Genomic DNA, 17,501 nt, shown 5'->3' with positions numbered 1-17,501 from the left:
AGATGGTCGGGCCCTCGTGCTGCTTCAATAGTGGTAGTAAGCGCTTCTGTAGGCACTCCTTAAGGTAAACTTGCCCGTTTACCGTGCCGGTCATCACGAAGGGGGCGCTCCGCTTTCCGCAAGAGCAGATCGCTTGCCACACCATGTACTTTTTGGCAAACTTGGATAGTTTCTGCTTGCGAATCTCCTCCGGAACGCTGAATTTGTCCTCTGCGGAGAAGAACAACAGGCCCGGCAGCTGACGAAAGTCCGCTTTGACGTAGGTTTCGTCGTCCATTACCAGGCAATGCGGCTTCGTCAGCATTTCGGTGTACAGCTTCCGGGCTCGCGTCTTCCCCACCATGTTTTGCCTTTCGTCGCGGTTAGGAGCCTTCTGAACCTTGTATGTACGCAGGCCCTCCCGCTGCTTGGTCCGCTGGACGAATGAACTTGACAAATTCAGCTTATTGGCGACATCCCGGACCGAACTTCTCGGATCACGTCTAAACTGCTTAACTACGCGCTTGTGATTTTTTTCACTGACGGAGCATCCATTTTTGCCGTTCTTCACCTTCCGGTCGATGGTTAGGTTCTCGAAGTATCGTTTTAGTACTCTGCTGACCGTGGATTGGACGATTCCAAGCATCTTACCGATGTCCCGATGTGACAACTCCGGATTCTCGAAATGAGTGCGCAGGATTAATTCACGACGCCCTTTTTCGTTCGACGACATTTTTCCAAATTTACGAAAAAATGACAGTGAAGCATGGCCAACGTGATCTATACACTCTTATCTGATTATAAGCGAAAGCTGAAGATATAATTCCTAAATATTAAATTTCTACAGCGTTTTTTCCGTGATGCAATTTGATGTGACACACCCTTTACCAAATAAAGACAGCTCAAATCGGACCATACCATCCTCGGGTTCAGGGCACATCAACACATTTGGCCTTCCATTTTTATTTATAGATATAAGATATGGAAATGCGTTATTTCGCCTGAAAATCCATTTTCACTTACGAACAAAGATCAATTTCGATAGCGCAAATATCGAATGGACTAACAACGCTTATTATGATATAATTTTAGAACATGTGGTAATTTCAATTTTCCGACCTTTCTCCAGGATTTTCCAAAAATTCTCCGATTTTTCTCTCCACTATATTAATTACCGGGAGAGACGAATGCAACAAAATAAAGAAGGCTAACATCGGACCATCCCTTCTTCGGGTTTTCCGCTTACCAACAAATTTTGCCTTACATTTTTATTTATATAGATTTGTCGCGGTACACCATAGTAGATGCACTTCAAATATTTTTTAAAATTTTCATTTCCAATCCCATTCATTGGCGTAAAAAAAAGAAAAACTACCTTTTGCACCATAACTTTGTAGTAAACCATATAAGGAATAAAAAATACCAAATTTTCTAATTTGGTACCCTATACAATATTTTCCATAGCACTGGTAATAAGGTTGTGTGACACTTATTACGGGTACACTAAAACAATAAAATTAATAATTTTAGGCAAATAAAAAATATGGAGACGGAGAAAAACCGGAAAAATATTTTCATTCCGCTCGAAATTTCCCGAAAAAATTACACATATCAAAAACATATACGAACATATTTAACCCTTTGCGCTCGGGCGGTGACTCTCAGGCGACACTGCATATGATGCAATAACTCGAGCGGTGCCTGAGAGGCACCATTCAGATCGATGTGTTCAAATGTCTTATCTCGGGTGATTCTATCGCCACAGGAGATTAAAGCTACACCGCAAACTGTTTATGTTACAGACACAAGCAACCTTTTCAGGCATAGCCGACAGGGCCACCAAAACATAAGTCCCAAATTATGCGTGAATGGCTGCTTATCGCCACGATGTTTAGTCTGCGGCACCACTTTCATCTCCTATAGCGAAGTAGGACTTTGTCTTTGACATCAGTTCGAACGCAGCCTTCTTGGCGATCGCGATCAAATTTAGTGAGCCCAATAAGTAAGGAACACGACGACGAAATTACTTCTAGTGAAGATGAGTTAATACTTGCATTTCATTAAGCTAAAAAAGTATGTAAAATGTTGAAATATACGAGTTTAAAATGTCTCATTTGTGTCTAACATTATTTTAAGTTAGCAATAACGAACTCATGAAATAAGCGGGAGCGCGTGAGGTTACTCTCGAGTTGCTGGTTCACAATGATATTTTTATTGTTTCTAGTATGAAATGATCTAAGCCAACGCAAGACCAAGACCATATTAACGCAAGTTATTGGTGAGCGGGAAGGTGGATTCATGTGCACTTGAATGCTGACAAGGAAAAGAGTAGGGTAAATGATCTTGGTTTGTCCAATTTGGGGTGTTTTTACGCAACTAGTAAATGCAAATCGATTTTTCTTCATGAAAATCACACATAATCGATACGAGTTTGGGTTTGTTGAAAAGCCCCAAGTCTCTAGTTGCTAATACTACCATAAGGTGTTGAAATTATTCCAATTTTTATGTTTTTTAACGATTTTCCTTAAAGAAGAATTATGATCATGGTTTGACCACCTCTGATCATGGTTTGCCCAAAAAAAATGATCATGGTTTGTCCGGTTTTAGAAATCTCCATTTTTTAATGAAAACATTCGAATTCACAATTAGATGTTTCATTTATCATTGCTTGAGTTTACTGTCATCATATTGATTCATTCATAATTTAGGCTTTCTTTAGAATATTGCCTTTTCTTGGGCATTTTAGAAGTGTTCACCTCAACACAATCAACACAGAAAAACCTTACTTCTGCTATGCGCGAAGCACACCATAAACAAACATAAACAAACTGCAGCGCGCCAAGCGGTTGCCATAGAAATCATGTGGACAAAACAACATTATTGAATTGGACAACTCATGATCAGAATTGAGTTCATCAAAATGCGTTAATTTAATGGTTTAGCTATGTAAATCCGATACAAATGGTGAGCAAGCATGATGTTTACAATATTCATAAGTGCTGTAATCCAGAAAAGGTCTGAATCAGTCTTCCATGTTTCACAAAAAACACTACGTCCGGAATAAACATGTCCACGCTGCTGTTCACAGTTTTGTGTTTGAGTACAAACATGATTTTTTCGTACCTATGTTTGAAAATGTGACATGTTTGTATTCGTTGTATGTTTGGACATACGATGTTTAATCCCAATGTTTCACATGATGTTCGAACATGGTGTACAGTTTCCCTAGCATTTTCACCCCAAGCACCGGCAGTGCGTAGAGTAGAAGAAGCGAATCGGACACCACACCACCACCACTCAACGCGTGGTGTGTTGGTATGTTGACATTAAAAAAATGCTTTCCTTTCATGACAATGGGTGCTTCATAAAAAATATTGGGCAAATAAAATAAACTTCTTTTTCTGTTCTGAACAAAATAAACATCGATTGATATGAGAGTTTTTCACATTTGATATCATTATTTTGTGCACGCATCAATTTATATATTGAATTCATGTAACATTCGCTATTATTAGCTATTTGAACAAGTACTAAAATTGAATTATTCAGCAGTGACATGTTAGGCGTGACGCTAACCACTCGACCACGGGAGCAACAATTTTGGCTGGATGGCCAATACTGCTTGTTCGCGACGGTCGCGACCCGAGCTATAAAACGAGCGGAGAAGAGGAGAACAAAGGATGATGCAATCGCATGCACACATAGCATATGTAGTGCAGTGTAAGTGTAGCTTTTAGTTTTTTCCTTCATTCAGTTTGTGATAACATCGAGAAATTAATGGTGTGTTTTAGCCGCTGAAATTTCTCTGCTGGTTCTGCTGTGTGCCGCTGAAGGTTGCATCTAAAACTAATTTTTGGGTATTTATTTTTTTGGTCAGCATTTGTACGACGTCGCCCGCTATGCAGTCGGCTCCCCAGACTTTAATTGCCAACATGCACGCAAAAAAAAATAGAAAGCTTCTTTCTATTCAGAGAATGTTTTCTTTGAACGAAACCAAGAATTATTTAATCAGACTTGCAAAATGTGCATGAACGATCTATAAACTTTTACTTAGTCGCGCCAATACATACACACACTCTTTACAGATACACGGGCCGAAGGTTGTGCAGTCCACTGATGATTCAACAAGAGCCAAAGGTTGTACCGCTCATGACAACTCTACACGAGCTGATGATTGCGCCGGCTAGTGATCATTCTATCCTGGATTCCTCGAGTCGAAAAAGATGCACCACGCTAGATATGGGGTGCAGACCAGGGGATCGTTGCTGATTAACGGTCAGCTGCTTCCCAATAGGAAGTATCCCATGTCGGGCACACGTACAGAGCACTGAAGACTGCAACATCCCAATTATGAGAACACTTGTAATACTAACCTTGAGCCAACCGCGAGTAATCGGTTACATATTACTAACAGAGTTGTAAGCAAACATTGTCAAAATATTGAACTCCCGGCCCCGTTAGGCTGACGTCATATGAGCCTTAATAAAAATGTATATTTTGGTGCATGAACTTATAGCCTCTTAGTTAGTGCAATTTTTGAAATGCGAACTAAATTTCAAGTTCGTTTCTGTGAAAAAGTATTCTACGAAGAAATGTTTTGGGATGAATAATTTCTTTCCGTGTATGAAAAGAAACGAAACGAAAGCAATGAATACTGCGACATCGGGTGATATGTTTGTACATGATGTTCTTGAATTATAAACATCGTGTTTGTTTTCACATGTCTATGTTTGTGTATCATTGTTCGTGTTGGGGATAGACACTCAACACTAGCGAGAATCATGTTCGAATTCAAACAAAAACATGGAATTTTCACATCGCGTGGACATGTGTAAGTGTTTTTCGGAAGACTGGTCTGAATACGTGCCAAATAATCATCTGGTGATCGATTAAAAGTTAGCTCGAATGAGGGGCGCATTGACACAAATAGAAGGTGTATTTTATAATCCTTTAAAACATGTGATTTCGTAAAAATATACTATCAAACTACTATGAATCATGTAAAAGGCAATTTCATTTATATGTTTCGAAACATTCGAAGGCCTTATTTGACACAGGAGCGCTGAATTAGAGCATTCAAAAAAGTGGGCAAACCATGATCATATTTTCGACTGGACAAACCAAAATCATTTACCTTACAAGGGAAAATAAAATCATACATACAAGCAGATTCAGTCTATTTTGACTCACTCGTTATTTTGTTTCGTGCGATTAAAAGCCTTTAACAGCCGAAAACGCCGACATCACATGAATCAAACAAATAGAAGCTTTTTTTCCGGACAACTTCGCTTCGTTTGCAAATGACATTCAACCACTTACACCGTTGGCTGCGTTTGCGTTCGTTCCAATTACACACTCTGTCATGTGAAACGTCCCGTGGAGTGGTTTTGGCGGTCCCTTCGAGTGGCGAAGTTCGGTTGGTTGACACGTAACTCGCAGCTGTATATGTAAATAGGAGAATTAATCAAATCCGGACACGGCGACCGGAAGAGCTGGAGTGCCGGTGGTGAAATAGGGGCTACCGTTAGTCGACACCGTGGGGAACGATTTAGCGCCGATGGTGGCCACCACCGAACAAGTGGAGCATTCCTTGACTTGCTCTCACGTCGTAACATAAAGCCAATTTATTGTGATAACAGAACACTATGCTTTCATCTTCCACTCTGGAGCAAATTCTATTGACGGAATGATGAGCACCAAAAACGTTTCTGTTTTGGTATTTTATTGGCTCTCTTCTGCCAAATTCGATTTAATCCTCATTGCCGAGTAGCAACGCGGCTTAGGTGTAAGCATCACAGCAAACACCATGACAAGAGGACACGAGGACATCTCGCCTAATCAAAATATGATCAATCTCGTTCAGATGACGAGTCCCATTTCATTAGATAAAGAAAACACATTTCCATCAACACCTCGTAGCGATGGCTAAAAGCCTAATAATCGGAACCACGTGGACTCACCGCTATGTAAACAAAACTAAGCGGGCAAATATTATTGTATCGTGTTCAGTCGGAGTGAAAGCTCTTCGGATCAATTTCGTTTGCTTTCAACGGAATGTCCACCCGACACTGTGTGTGAGATAATTTGTTGCGAATTTCCTTTTTCGACATAAGAATTCAAATTAACACTCTGAACCCCTTTCACCCTTGGCTCGAGAAAAAAAAATCATACAAATGACACCCCGCAGATTCCCTTCGGGGAATACCTTTTAATCAAAGGAAGAAAGAAGCGAACACCAACGACTTTTGTTCGTCGTAATCCGAAGTGGAGCATATGCTGAAAATTTGTTCTGAAGCAGGAAGCACTCCAAAAACGGAAGGCTCTTCCTCTCTCTCGGTGGCCTCTTGAATTTATGAGTGTAATGCACAAGTTTATTGCTCTTCTGGGATCACGTTCTTCTGGAGCGTTCGTTTGAAGAGAGAGAGAGAGAGAGAGAGAGAGAGAGAGAGAGAGAGAGTGGGGCAGAAAGAAGTGAATCAAAAAAAAAAGCGGACGAGTTTAATTGAAATGCGTCCAATTTTTTCGCTTCGTAGTCCTGTTGGAATGGATACTGCCGAGTTAACCAGTTTCCTTTATATCTAGATCAACATGTCGAAAGGGTCTATCTTCTTTGATCGATTCTCTTCATCTACATTCTCTTTCATTAATAACTCAGCAGTAACAGGATTTTCAGATGTGTTCGACGACAAGGAGTGTGAAAGGGGACCTCGTTCATCAAACTACATGGCAAACTGGAGTAGTGTTCCCTGATAATCGTTCGATTAATCGATTAATCGAATACTTCCTACAGAAATCGATTATTAATCGAACGAATACTGCACAGCCAATAATCGAAGCGAACGAATGATTTACGTCGATTAATCGATCCAAACTCAGGGAGAAAAAAACGTACGGCCGCTGCAGTTTTTTCCTGAAAACAAATCATTATCTTTGACGCTCCCCTAAGTTCGTAAACGAAGCTCAATGCCGTCAACGTGACTTGAGCTTTGTTACGACTTTAGGGGTGAGTAAAAGATAATAATTGATTTTCAGGCGGAATGAACACTTTTTTGATTCAATATGGTTTTCTAGTAAATGAGAAAAATTAATCTTAATAATTATTTCTCTCAGTGTGGCGATTAATCGATTAATCGATTATTTGGGCCGATTAATCGTATCGAATAACAAACTGCTGAAAACTATTCGATTAGCTGATGAACGATTAATTTCAAAAATCGGGGATCACTAAACTGGAGCAAAATCTGTCTGAAAGGCCATGGTTATCGAAAGAGAAAGACGGTGAAGAGAATCGATCAAAGAAGATAGACCCTTTTGACATGTTGATCTAGATATGTTCTCTGTAATTTAATCGATTATAATGCAAACATGATCGCTTCCACGTACTTTTTTTTTATAAAATAAGAAAACGATTATGATTACTATTTCAAATTATACAACACTTAATAAAAGAGCTATTAAAAAAATGCTTCGAAAAAAAATCGATTTCCCATATGTTGTGCAGAGGGAAGTTCATCCAATTACTTCCATTGGAATTCCATATCAAGAAATTGTATTTCATTGGGAAAATTATAATAGATTTTCAGATGGAATGAGCAGATCTTTGAATAAAAATTGTAACTGAAAATATACTTTTCCATATCGAATATATTGTCTATGTAAACGAGTAACATATTTTCTGCGAGTAAAGGGAAAATTTTGAAGGAAATTATATCTGATTTTATATTTATTTACTATTACTTACTTAAGTCTAACTTTGAAGGAAACAGCAGCAAAATTTATAGGGAAATGATTAGCAATAGTCAAGACTGCGTATTTTAAGTAATCAAATAACATAAAGTGAGGCCATTCATTTAAGTTCTAATAATCATGGCTCGGCAAAGTCATATTCAACTGAGGATAGTCAACGGACTTTGAAAAAAAAAAAATGGGTGGGTTATATCTATGATATAACCGCAAGGTTGACGTGGGACTACCTTAGCTTAGCAATCATTTGTATTGTTAGCTTAGCAATTTTTTGTATTGATTACATTTTTGAGTGAATGAAACAATTTCCGAATTCAATTGAGTTCAATATATTTGCTTTGTGAGTAAAAATGAACAAATGCCATGTAAGGTGAATTCATGCATAGTGATAAATTATGTTCTTCGTTACGAGTAAATTTAATGACAGTCCTTTTCCGTTTGGTATGATGCCTTGGACAAAATAGGTGAACGGAAAAATTATCAAACGATTATTTTATTTTACTCTCTGAAGTTTGCAACTCTCAAGTGTACGTACTTCTCGAAACGCTAATTTGCTTGATTTGATGAACTTCAGGCGCTCATTTTCGATTTTGACATGTACGTCGAATACATATTATTTAATCAATAGGAGTTATCGCAGCAAATGGTTATCAACATTTTTCCTAATAATCAAATAGTATGCGTAGTCAGTGAGCAGAACATATGGAAGCATATCCTTCAATGCAATCTTGAATAACCGAGCCAAAGCGGTGTGTTTGTAATCCGTGTTAGGAAAACGCTTTTCGGAGTGCAAAACAAAACATGGGGGTGCAAAAGTACCCCCGGCTTGCATGAATCAACAACTTCAACTTCTACTTTTTATACTACATATGCTTTAAACTTGAAAGTTCATTCGCCTCTAGTGTCTGCACTTTTTTTCTAAGTGCCTAAGTTTGGAAGACCGTGTTAGGGAAACATATTCTAGACTGCACAAAGGCAAGCGAATATAAAAGTACTGACAGTTTGCATTTATTTGCAAAGCTGATTTCCCCACACACCTTGGTTTTAAAATCTGTATTAGGAAAACACATTTTAGTAGGAACAAAAATATCACCGACCTGCATGAATTTGCAATGGCAATTTCCCCAGACCCCTTGGTTCAGAAATCTGTGTTCGGGAAACACATTTCAGTCGGAACCAAAATAAGCCCGACTTGCATGAATTTGCAATGCCAATTTCTCCACGCTTCATGGATTAGAAGTCTGTGTTAGGGAAACACAAATCAATCAGAACAAAAATGCCCCGACTTACATGTATTAGCAATGCCAATTTCCCCACACTCCATGGATTTGAAGTCTGTGTTAGGGACACACATTTTAGTTGGAACAAAAATACCCCCAACTTGCATGTATTTGTAATGCCGATGTCCTCCAGGCGAATTAGTTTTGAAATCTCTGTTAGGGAACACATTACGGTGGGAACAAAAGTCCCCATACTTCCATGTATTTGCAATGCCGATTTCCCTAAGGCAGCTTGGTTTAGATGGCTGTGTTGGGGAGACCGTATATCGGGCCAATCAAAACGAGGCAGTTAGGGCGTTTAGATAACGCCTAATATTTCACAGTTATTCAATTGTTTATCTGATGAAAAATAACATTTTATTAATTGCGATAAATGCGTAGAAATATTCCCTATCAATTGATGCAAACATCTTTCCGATCCAGTAAGAAATGTTCGAGTTATAAGCATTCGAGATCTTGCATTTTTTCCTGCATGTTCTGTGTTTAGGTTTTCATTTTACCCCCCATATATTACGGTTAGACGTAGTCCCACGTCAAAAAAATTTACTTCTTCCAGCAGGTTCTCCGTCAACTTGACTCAACGGTCATTCGGGCGTTTAGTTGCTATCTTACTCTATCTTATGGCGGGTTTACATTAGGGAGATCTATAGCTATAGATGGATTTATTCATGGAAAATAAGTGTAAACGGGTGAGAATAAATATGATACACTTATTCGAGGTATATATAACTTGAATAAATTCAGCATATGTAAACGCTCGTGAATTTCTCACTGGTGAGAAATCACTAAAGTTGGATGCAGTTCTACTTCAGGTGAATAAATTCATCGAAAATATGAATATATTCATTATAGAAGTTCACGCTAGTGTAAACGGTTGATGCGATTTCTATAAATCTCATCATATTTCTTCACATGAATATATCCCTAGTCTAAACCCACCCTTACTCTACGACTCGTCTATCTCATTTCATTCTTCCCCGTCCCCGTCCATGCATATTGAAGTGATTCTACACATGTGAGCTGCATTTTTTTGTATCGTACACGAAAATTACTCACACATATAAAATAGCGCACAGTGTTGTGTTCAGAATAAGCTGACCAAGCGTACCGTTTTCAACAAGACAGCACCTCTATACTGGGGTGTAAGTTCAAACTTTCGAAAACGAAAGCGTTACGCCGGAGAACGAGATTTTGAGCCTGAATAGCTCCTAAACAACTGAACGAAATAGTATGATAAACACTTCATTCGAAAGATAAAATGTCTACGCGTTATATGCTTGTTACTTTTTGATCCAAATATTTGTTTCAATAGTCCTAAAATTCCTTTCAAAACATGCTATTGAAATCACACCAATCGGTATATAAGCGAGTGCCGCTCGGAAATCCACTGAGTTATAATTGCGCAACGATTGAGGTACGATCGCTGGAATGGATGGATGTTTCCCTAACACAGACTTCAAAACTATGGAGCCAGGGGAAATCGGCATTGCAAAATAGATGTAGGCAGTGGATAATTTTGTACTCGCTTGCGTATCTGGAAATTGGAATGTTTCCCTAACACAGACTTCGAAACCATGGAGCCTGAGAGAAATCAACATTGCAAGACAGATTGAAGCTGCGGGTACTTTTGTACTCGCTTGTGTTTCTGGGAATCGGAATGTTTCCCTAACACAGATTTCAAAACCATGGAGCCAGGGGAAATTGGCATAGCAAATTAGATGCAAGCAGCGGGTATTTTGAATTCGTTTGCGTTTCTGCAAATTGGAATGTTTCTCTAACACAGACATATAAATCATGAAGCCTGGTGAAATTGGCGTTGCAAAATAGATGCGAGCTGCTGGTACTTTTGTACTCGTTTGCGTTTCTGAAAATCGGAATGCTTCCCTAACACAGACTTCAAAACCATGGAGCCAGGAGAAATTGGCATAGCAAATTAGATGCAAGCAGCGCGTACTTTTGTACTCGTTTGCGTTTCTGAAAATCGGAATGTTTCCCTAACACAGATTTCAAAACCATGGAGCCAGGAGAAATTGGCATAGCAAATTAGATACAAGCAGCGAATACTATTGTACTCGAATTGACTATGGATGTGATATGGTATGATACGGTGTAGTGGATATGATCGAAGTGGATATTATATTACATATCGAAGAAATCACATTTATAAAAGCAGCGTAATAAAATTATTTGTTTACGAATGCTTCAATCGATTGTCGTTATTGGGAAATTGGAATTGTTGGGAAGGGGGTCTTATTTTCGCTGTGTAATTCCGAGGAGGAATCCATTCCTTCTCAAGCGTTAATAATCATGCTCCGGATCAACGATGATTCCAATTGGCTTGGGGACCGGATACTATTTATGCTGGGTATTTCCAAGGAGGAATCGATTCCCCCTTTGAACTTTAATAATTCGATTAGAAGTGGTATGATAAGCACTTTATTCGAAAGATGAAACGTCTAAGGTTTATATGCTTGTTACTCATTGATTGTTGTGCTCCCGTGGCCGAGTGGTTAGCGTCCCACACTATCATTCGGGTTCGGGTTCGATTCCCGTTCTGGCCGGGGGATTTTTCGTCAAAGAAAATTCTTCCGGCTTGCACTGTGGTCACGCGTATTCTAGAGCTTGCCACTCCAGAGTACATTTAAGGCGTGTTATTCGGCATAGAAATCTCAACCAAGTATAACTAATGAAAATGACGCAAGTTATGCTACGGTGAGAAGCAAAAGTTCCACTGGAACGTTAGAGCCATCCAAGAAGACTTATTGATTGCTAAGTCAACGTTAGTCCTACGTCCACCTTGCGGTTATATCAAAGATATAACCCACTTCTAGTTTTTTAGATCATTTTTTATTGTCCCGACTTTTTATCAATCTGCACCTTATTTTGAGTATAAACAGAACTTGAAAACTTTAAACTGAACTGAACTTTGAAAGAAGAACGCACCGCGGATCATCCGCTCGCGGATAATCGGGGTTCCACTGTATAATCTTAGAGATAAAAATATGGAACGAAGAATCCCTGCCAGTTGCAAATCGGAAGTTGCAAATAACTACAGAAATGGAAACTGAATTTTTATCGAGGTTCGCTCGACAGTTGCCGAGGGATGAGGCATAGTGAGAAAGTTTCGAACATGGCATCGAAGCGCCGAAAATGTGAGCGAACCGTCAATTTTATTAGGCAACCTATTTTTGTCCACTAACCCTGCACATGCACGTTTTCTGAAATTGTGATTTTCTTACGGAGTAATTTTATCTTTAGGCTACAGAATTAATTCTACAAATCTGGTACATTCCCAGTGTAAAATCCTGGAAACGCTTCTAACACAGCCTTAATGCTAGTCAAATTGGAAAAGTTCCTGGAATAAATTACCGTAGACTTGAGCGTCGAATCATCAAAATCCATTTTGTTTGATCAGCTCCAGGAAAAAACTGCGACTAATATCCTTTCAAAAGATCTGCCTTTCGCTGTCCATTGTTCTGATAATTTCTTTTGCTGCTATTCCAACCTAAAAATTCTTGTCGCTTTTCAAATGATCTTCACATTTAATAGCATTGGAAACAACGTAGGATTCCTCGCAGGTATTAGTGAGAATGATCAAATAAAAATCTTTCAGCTCTTCATGTAGCATCGTGAATTCAGGTTTTTCAGCCTGGAACAAACGATTCAATCTGTTGATTCGAGGCAAAACATACGTCGCACCGTACAATATGATCGTAGTTTAAACCTCTACTACTGCATCTCTTCAGCCATCGGAAGCACTTAGACCACACTCGACAAGATTCCTAATAAAACACATGCGAGAACCGGTTGTCAAAAGCATTCAATTTGAAATACGCTGCACCTTGACGCCACTTTCAACCCGAAAATAATGCTCGAATTCACCATCGAACAAAATTGCACTGCTGTCTTCTTTTTTTTTATGTACCGTGTAAAATTTCTCAATATGAGGAAAAATGTGCTTCCAAGGTTCGATGACTCAAAATCTTTGCGGATTAGAGAATCGCAATATATACATTAGGGTGCCAATGAAAATGGTCATTCCTAATTTCAAAAGGTTACTCATCAAAAATCACCCTATGCCGAATTTCAGCTTAATTGGACTTAAGGGAGAGTGGCGCAAGGCGGTCAAAGTTCGAGTTTTTTGAAAATCGAATAATCACCCAAGGGGGGAGTAAAGGAAATTGGGGTTTTCGAAAAAAAAATTTCGATGCTAAATGTCTTAAAATTGCATGGACTAGTAGACATTGCAGATAATGAAAAATACAATTTCAAGATGGCCGCAATCCTCAAACAACTAATTACTTTTTAAATTGTTTCATTCAGTTTGACCTGTTTCTATGTATGTTTGAATGTTTGTAGGGTTGTCCCACATTAATAGAAAATTGACCCCGTTCCCGTTGACTGATTGATCTGAAATTTGGAACATACGTTTAATTTTGGATTTTACTGTCATTATAAAACTGCGTATTCCATGATCTTGAAAAATTCAATTAGGCCGTCGTTAAAAAATGGCTGAATGATTTGACTTGGAGAACACGAAACATAATAAACAACACATTCAAAAAAGTTGCCGCCACTAAATGGTCGACTATGTATTTTTTTGCAATCCTCTCAATATCGGTATCAAATGAAATGATTTGTCTAATAGAATACAGTACACAATGAAAATATTCCGAAGAAAAATAGGTAAGAAATAAACATTGGATTTCCATTATCCTCAGTCAGTTGTTTCATCATATACCCCACGATTTTATTTTAGTCTCATCATTGCCCTAGATTAATGAAGGAACGGATGTGATAACTACTAACTGCTACTTGGCCAATTATTTTGTAGCTTTTAGTACATTAAACCGTTTAACTTAAAGTTTTTTCTAGTTTTTAGTAAATTATCTGTATAATTAGTATACTTCTCTACATTAAAACAGTTAACAAAATTTTTTTCTTGATTTTTATTTCTTATCTAACTTTTTTCGGAATATTTTGATGATATACTGTATTCTATTAGTCAAATCATTTCATTTGATACCAATATTGAGAGGATTGCAAAAAAACATAGCCGACCTTTTCGTGGCGGCGACCTTTTCGAATTTATGTTGTAGTTTATTCTCCAACTCAAGCCATTCAGTCTTTAAGCGGCGTCCAAACTGAATTTTTCAAGATCATGGAATACGCAGTTTTATAATGACAGTAAAATTAAATGTTTGTTCCAAATTTCAGATCAATCAGTCAACAGGAACGGGGTCAATTTTCTATTAATGTGGGACAACCCTACAAAAGACTCAAACATACATACAAATAGGGCAAGCTGAATGGAACCATAAAAAGTAATTGTTTATTTGGGAACCGCGGTCATCTTGGATTTGGATTTTTCATGATCTACTGTATTCTACTAGTCAAGCCCTTTCATTTGATACTGATGGGGCTGTAAAAAATAAATATATGGCGCTATCTTGTCAAGCCCTTTCTATACTACTAGTCAAGCCCTTTCATTTGATACCCATATTGATAGGGTTCTGAAAAAAAAATGTAATCCGCCATTTTGTAGTGGCCGCCATTTTAGATTTGCATTTTTCATAAATAACTGTGTTCTACTAGTCAAGCCGTTTGATTTGATACCCATATTGGCTATTCAATATGGAATTTTTATACAATTATTCAAAATTTCCGAAAATCAAAAATAAAATACTCCGGATAATCGAATCCCGGATAATCGAGTCCGACCTGTAATTCATTCTCACAACCTCGGCTTTTCGCATTAAAGCATTTATTCAGTTTATTCACTGTCATATAAGCAAGGTATATACAGAGCAGGCGGTGGGGGAGCATTTTCTAATGCTCCTCACTCATGTGTTTGCATCACACTCTCACAGTAATGCGTGGAGCGTAAGAATGAAAGAAATAAAAACATTCACTTTCGCCAGTTGTTCCTCTGTTTTTCTCTGAAAACAAACCAAGTATCGTCGGGTGTCAATTGAGTGTCGGTCACTAGTTCAATTGATAGGGACAAACGTAAATATCCAATAACAGCATGGCAAGCGGCTTGAATGAAGGCGCGTTTATTCAATCGAATGGAAGGGATACAGTGAGAAGAGATCCGTATGAGGGAAACATGGCCATATGTCAAAGCAACCAATGAGCCCGCGATATTCGTGTCAAGAGAAGTGTTATCAACTGATGGCTGCGAATCAGATAAAGGGTATATTGCATCATCAACACGGATGTCGATACCAGATTTGACTCTGCATATTCGTCTTCGCGGATATATCGCGCGGAAGTTTGAAATATGTGACCGTTCTTCCGAGTGAAAGCAACGGATCGTGCACCAATGTTGCACTGTTGGAGTTTTCCCTATCACGGAAGTATCCAGATCAGGAGCAAATTTGAATATTTCGTACCCGACCATCGCCCATTAATTGTGTACTTACAGTTTACAGATAAGGTGACAACCGTCTCCAGTCGAAGCCCCTCTGGCATGGCGCGGTTCCACACTACACATCGATACTTGGCCCCATCGTCCTCCCGGCGGGGAAGTAGCGACAGGGTGCTGGTCGTTTGCAAATCTTTCGAGCCACCCTTGTTGATGGGTGCTTGCAGGGGTGTGTTGGATCCAAACCGGTACCAACTGTTCCGAAGAAAGAAAAAAAAAACGAGATCGAAGTTATGGGTTCAACTTTACGGCAGTTCACCTTCCGAATGCCCGATACTCACGTAATGGTCGGATCCGGCGAGCCTCCAATACTGCTGCAGGTAAGATCCAATTTCTTGTCCTCGGTGGCAACGGCTATCGTCCCGGGGGCCACCAGCGGAGGCTGCGGGGGAGTCAGAACGGTCAGATTGTAGTACTCCTGGTGAACGTCGGCTCCCGTGCCGCTGGCCTTTATCCGGCACTCAAATCGGCCATTGTCACGGCTGTACGAAGTGTTCGTGATGTGCAAATCGTATACACCCTTCTCGGGCCGAAAGTCGATTCTGGAAAAGAAAGAAAACGAAAACAAAATAGACAAAAATGATGATAGTGTTTAGACGGTAATAGCTTTTCGACGGTGCAACGATTCGGTTCGCTGAGTTTTTCCCCCGACTCATCCTCATCGAGTCGAATCAACGGTTGTGTGAGAAAAAAAAATGCTGGAAAAACTTGCCGCGAAGAATTACTTTTGTACCGCGGGAGGCAGGCAGAGCAACAGAGAGATAATAGTTTATTATGATTTACGACCTTTCGGCTGGCCGCCCTTTCGCGAAGCATGAGCCGAATGAATGGATTCCGACCGAAAACACATGTAATTTTGGGAAATAATAAACAAATTTCGAACTTCCCCGTTTCCACCGTCGCTTTCGTGTTCACCGGAATGGGGAAATCGTTCTGGGTGGTTCGACTCGGAGTTTATTAACTCGTTGCGATGGCTTACAGAAACCCGTAATTATTCGAGAATCATTTAGTTTTCTTTTTTTTTGTATTTATTAGCAAAGTCGCAGAGTAGGAAAAAATTAGTAATTCTATGTTGTTTTAGAATAGAAATTGCTCTCATCTCCTCCCGAACCAACGCGAATTCCCCGGAATAGACAATGGAGCGCAGACAGATCTCTGGATCAGGATATCATAAATCAATCGCATAATTCAAGCGGCTGGCAATGAATACATTGGTTCGCTCGTTCCCCACAAAATCGGTGGAACATTTGTTTGTTTACCCTATCCTTCCGATCGGTTCCAATTCCCCGCATTTATTATTCATATCTCACTCTCTGTCTGTGTGGCTCCGTTTGTGCGTTCCGCCAATGACGACGACTATGGGAATGACGACGCCGCCGACGACCGAACCATCGACCAAATTTTCTGCTGTTTTAGTTCTATTTTTTTTGCTTCTTGTATCAGAAGCAATTCTATCTGCGGTGTGGAACGCTTTGCCTGGGAATCGCATTATTGGAAATTTGCGATTCGAAAACTTTTCTATCGCTTGGTTTGGTTTTTGATTGTAAATTGACGGTGGAGGAAAAAAAAACAACAAAAACACTGTTTCGCTTCCCCTATTTCACATTTGGAGCAGAAACTGAATGCATTTTATTTCGTTTTCTAGTTTTTGTTTCGCTGTGGGGTTTCTCAAGAAATAACACTGTGTATCTAGAAATTGATTTGGATATCGCGATTGCCACAGAAAAGACCACACTCTGGATCACGGAAGAATCTCTTCCGGCGGAGTGATTTGATTTAAGGAATCTATTTTGTGGGGTTATTTTGGGGTTGCAAGATTTGCTATCTTTCGCCTATTAGATTGGATTTTATAGTGGAAATAGATTCTCGATGCGTGATTTGATATAGTCTAAGAAATGTTCAAAATATTAAGAATGTGTTCATCTTACGCAACCCCTATAATTTCGATGGGCCTGATTCTCACTAAAACTTATCATTAGAATATTCCCACTAAAACTTATCATTAGAATACCAAATTATTTTCAGATAAAATTTGTGTATGAGATTATTATACCAGATGCAGAAAACAAAGT

General features: G+C 39.1%; 1 protein-coding gene across 6 annotated transcripts in view; it reads right to left on the bottom strand.

Annotated features, from left to right (window-relative positions):
• LOC129779357 (hemicentin-1-like) overlaps window positions 1-17,501 on the bottom strand; it is an 866,908-nt gene that overhangs the window by 330,409 nt on the left and 518,998 nt on the right. For all 6 annotated transcript variants that reach the window (XM_055786770.1, XM_055786775.1, XM_055786771.1 and 3 more), the window contains exons 3-4: window positions 15,711-15,971; window positions 15,428-15,624 (exon numbers count right to left, since the gene is read on the bottom strand). In XM_055786770.1, coding sequence (XP_055642745.1) covers window positions 15,428-15,624; window positions 15,711-15,971 — 458 coding nt within the window. The remainder of the gene's footprint in view (window positions 1-15,427; window positions 15,625-15,710; window positions 15,972-17,501) is intronic.

The sequence above is a fragment of the Toxorhynchites rutilus genome, chromosome 3, assembly GCF_029784135.1.
Source record: "Toxorhynchites rutilus septentrionalis strain SRP chromosome 3, ASM2978413v1, whole genome shotgun sequence".
NCBI classification, from domain to species: domain Eukaryota; kingdom Metazoa; phylum Arthropoda; class Insecta; order Diptera; family Culicidae; genus Toxorhynchites; species Toxorhynchites rutilus.
This window is presented reverse-complemented; position numbering and strand designations above follow the sequence as displayed.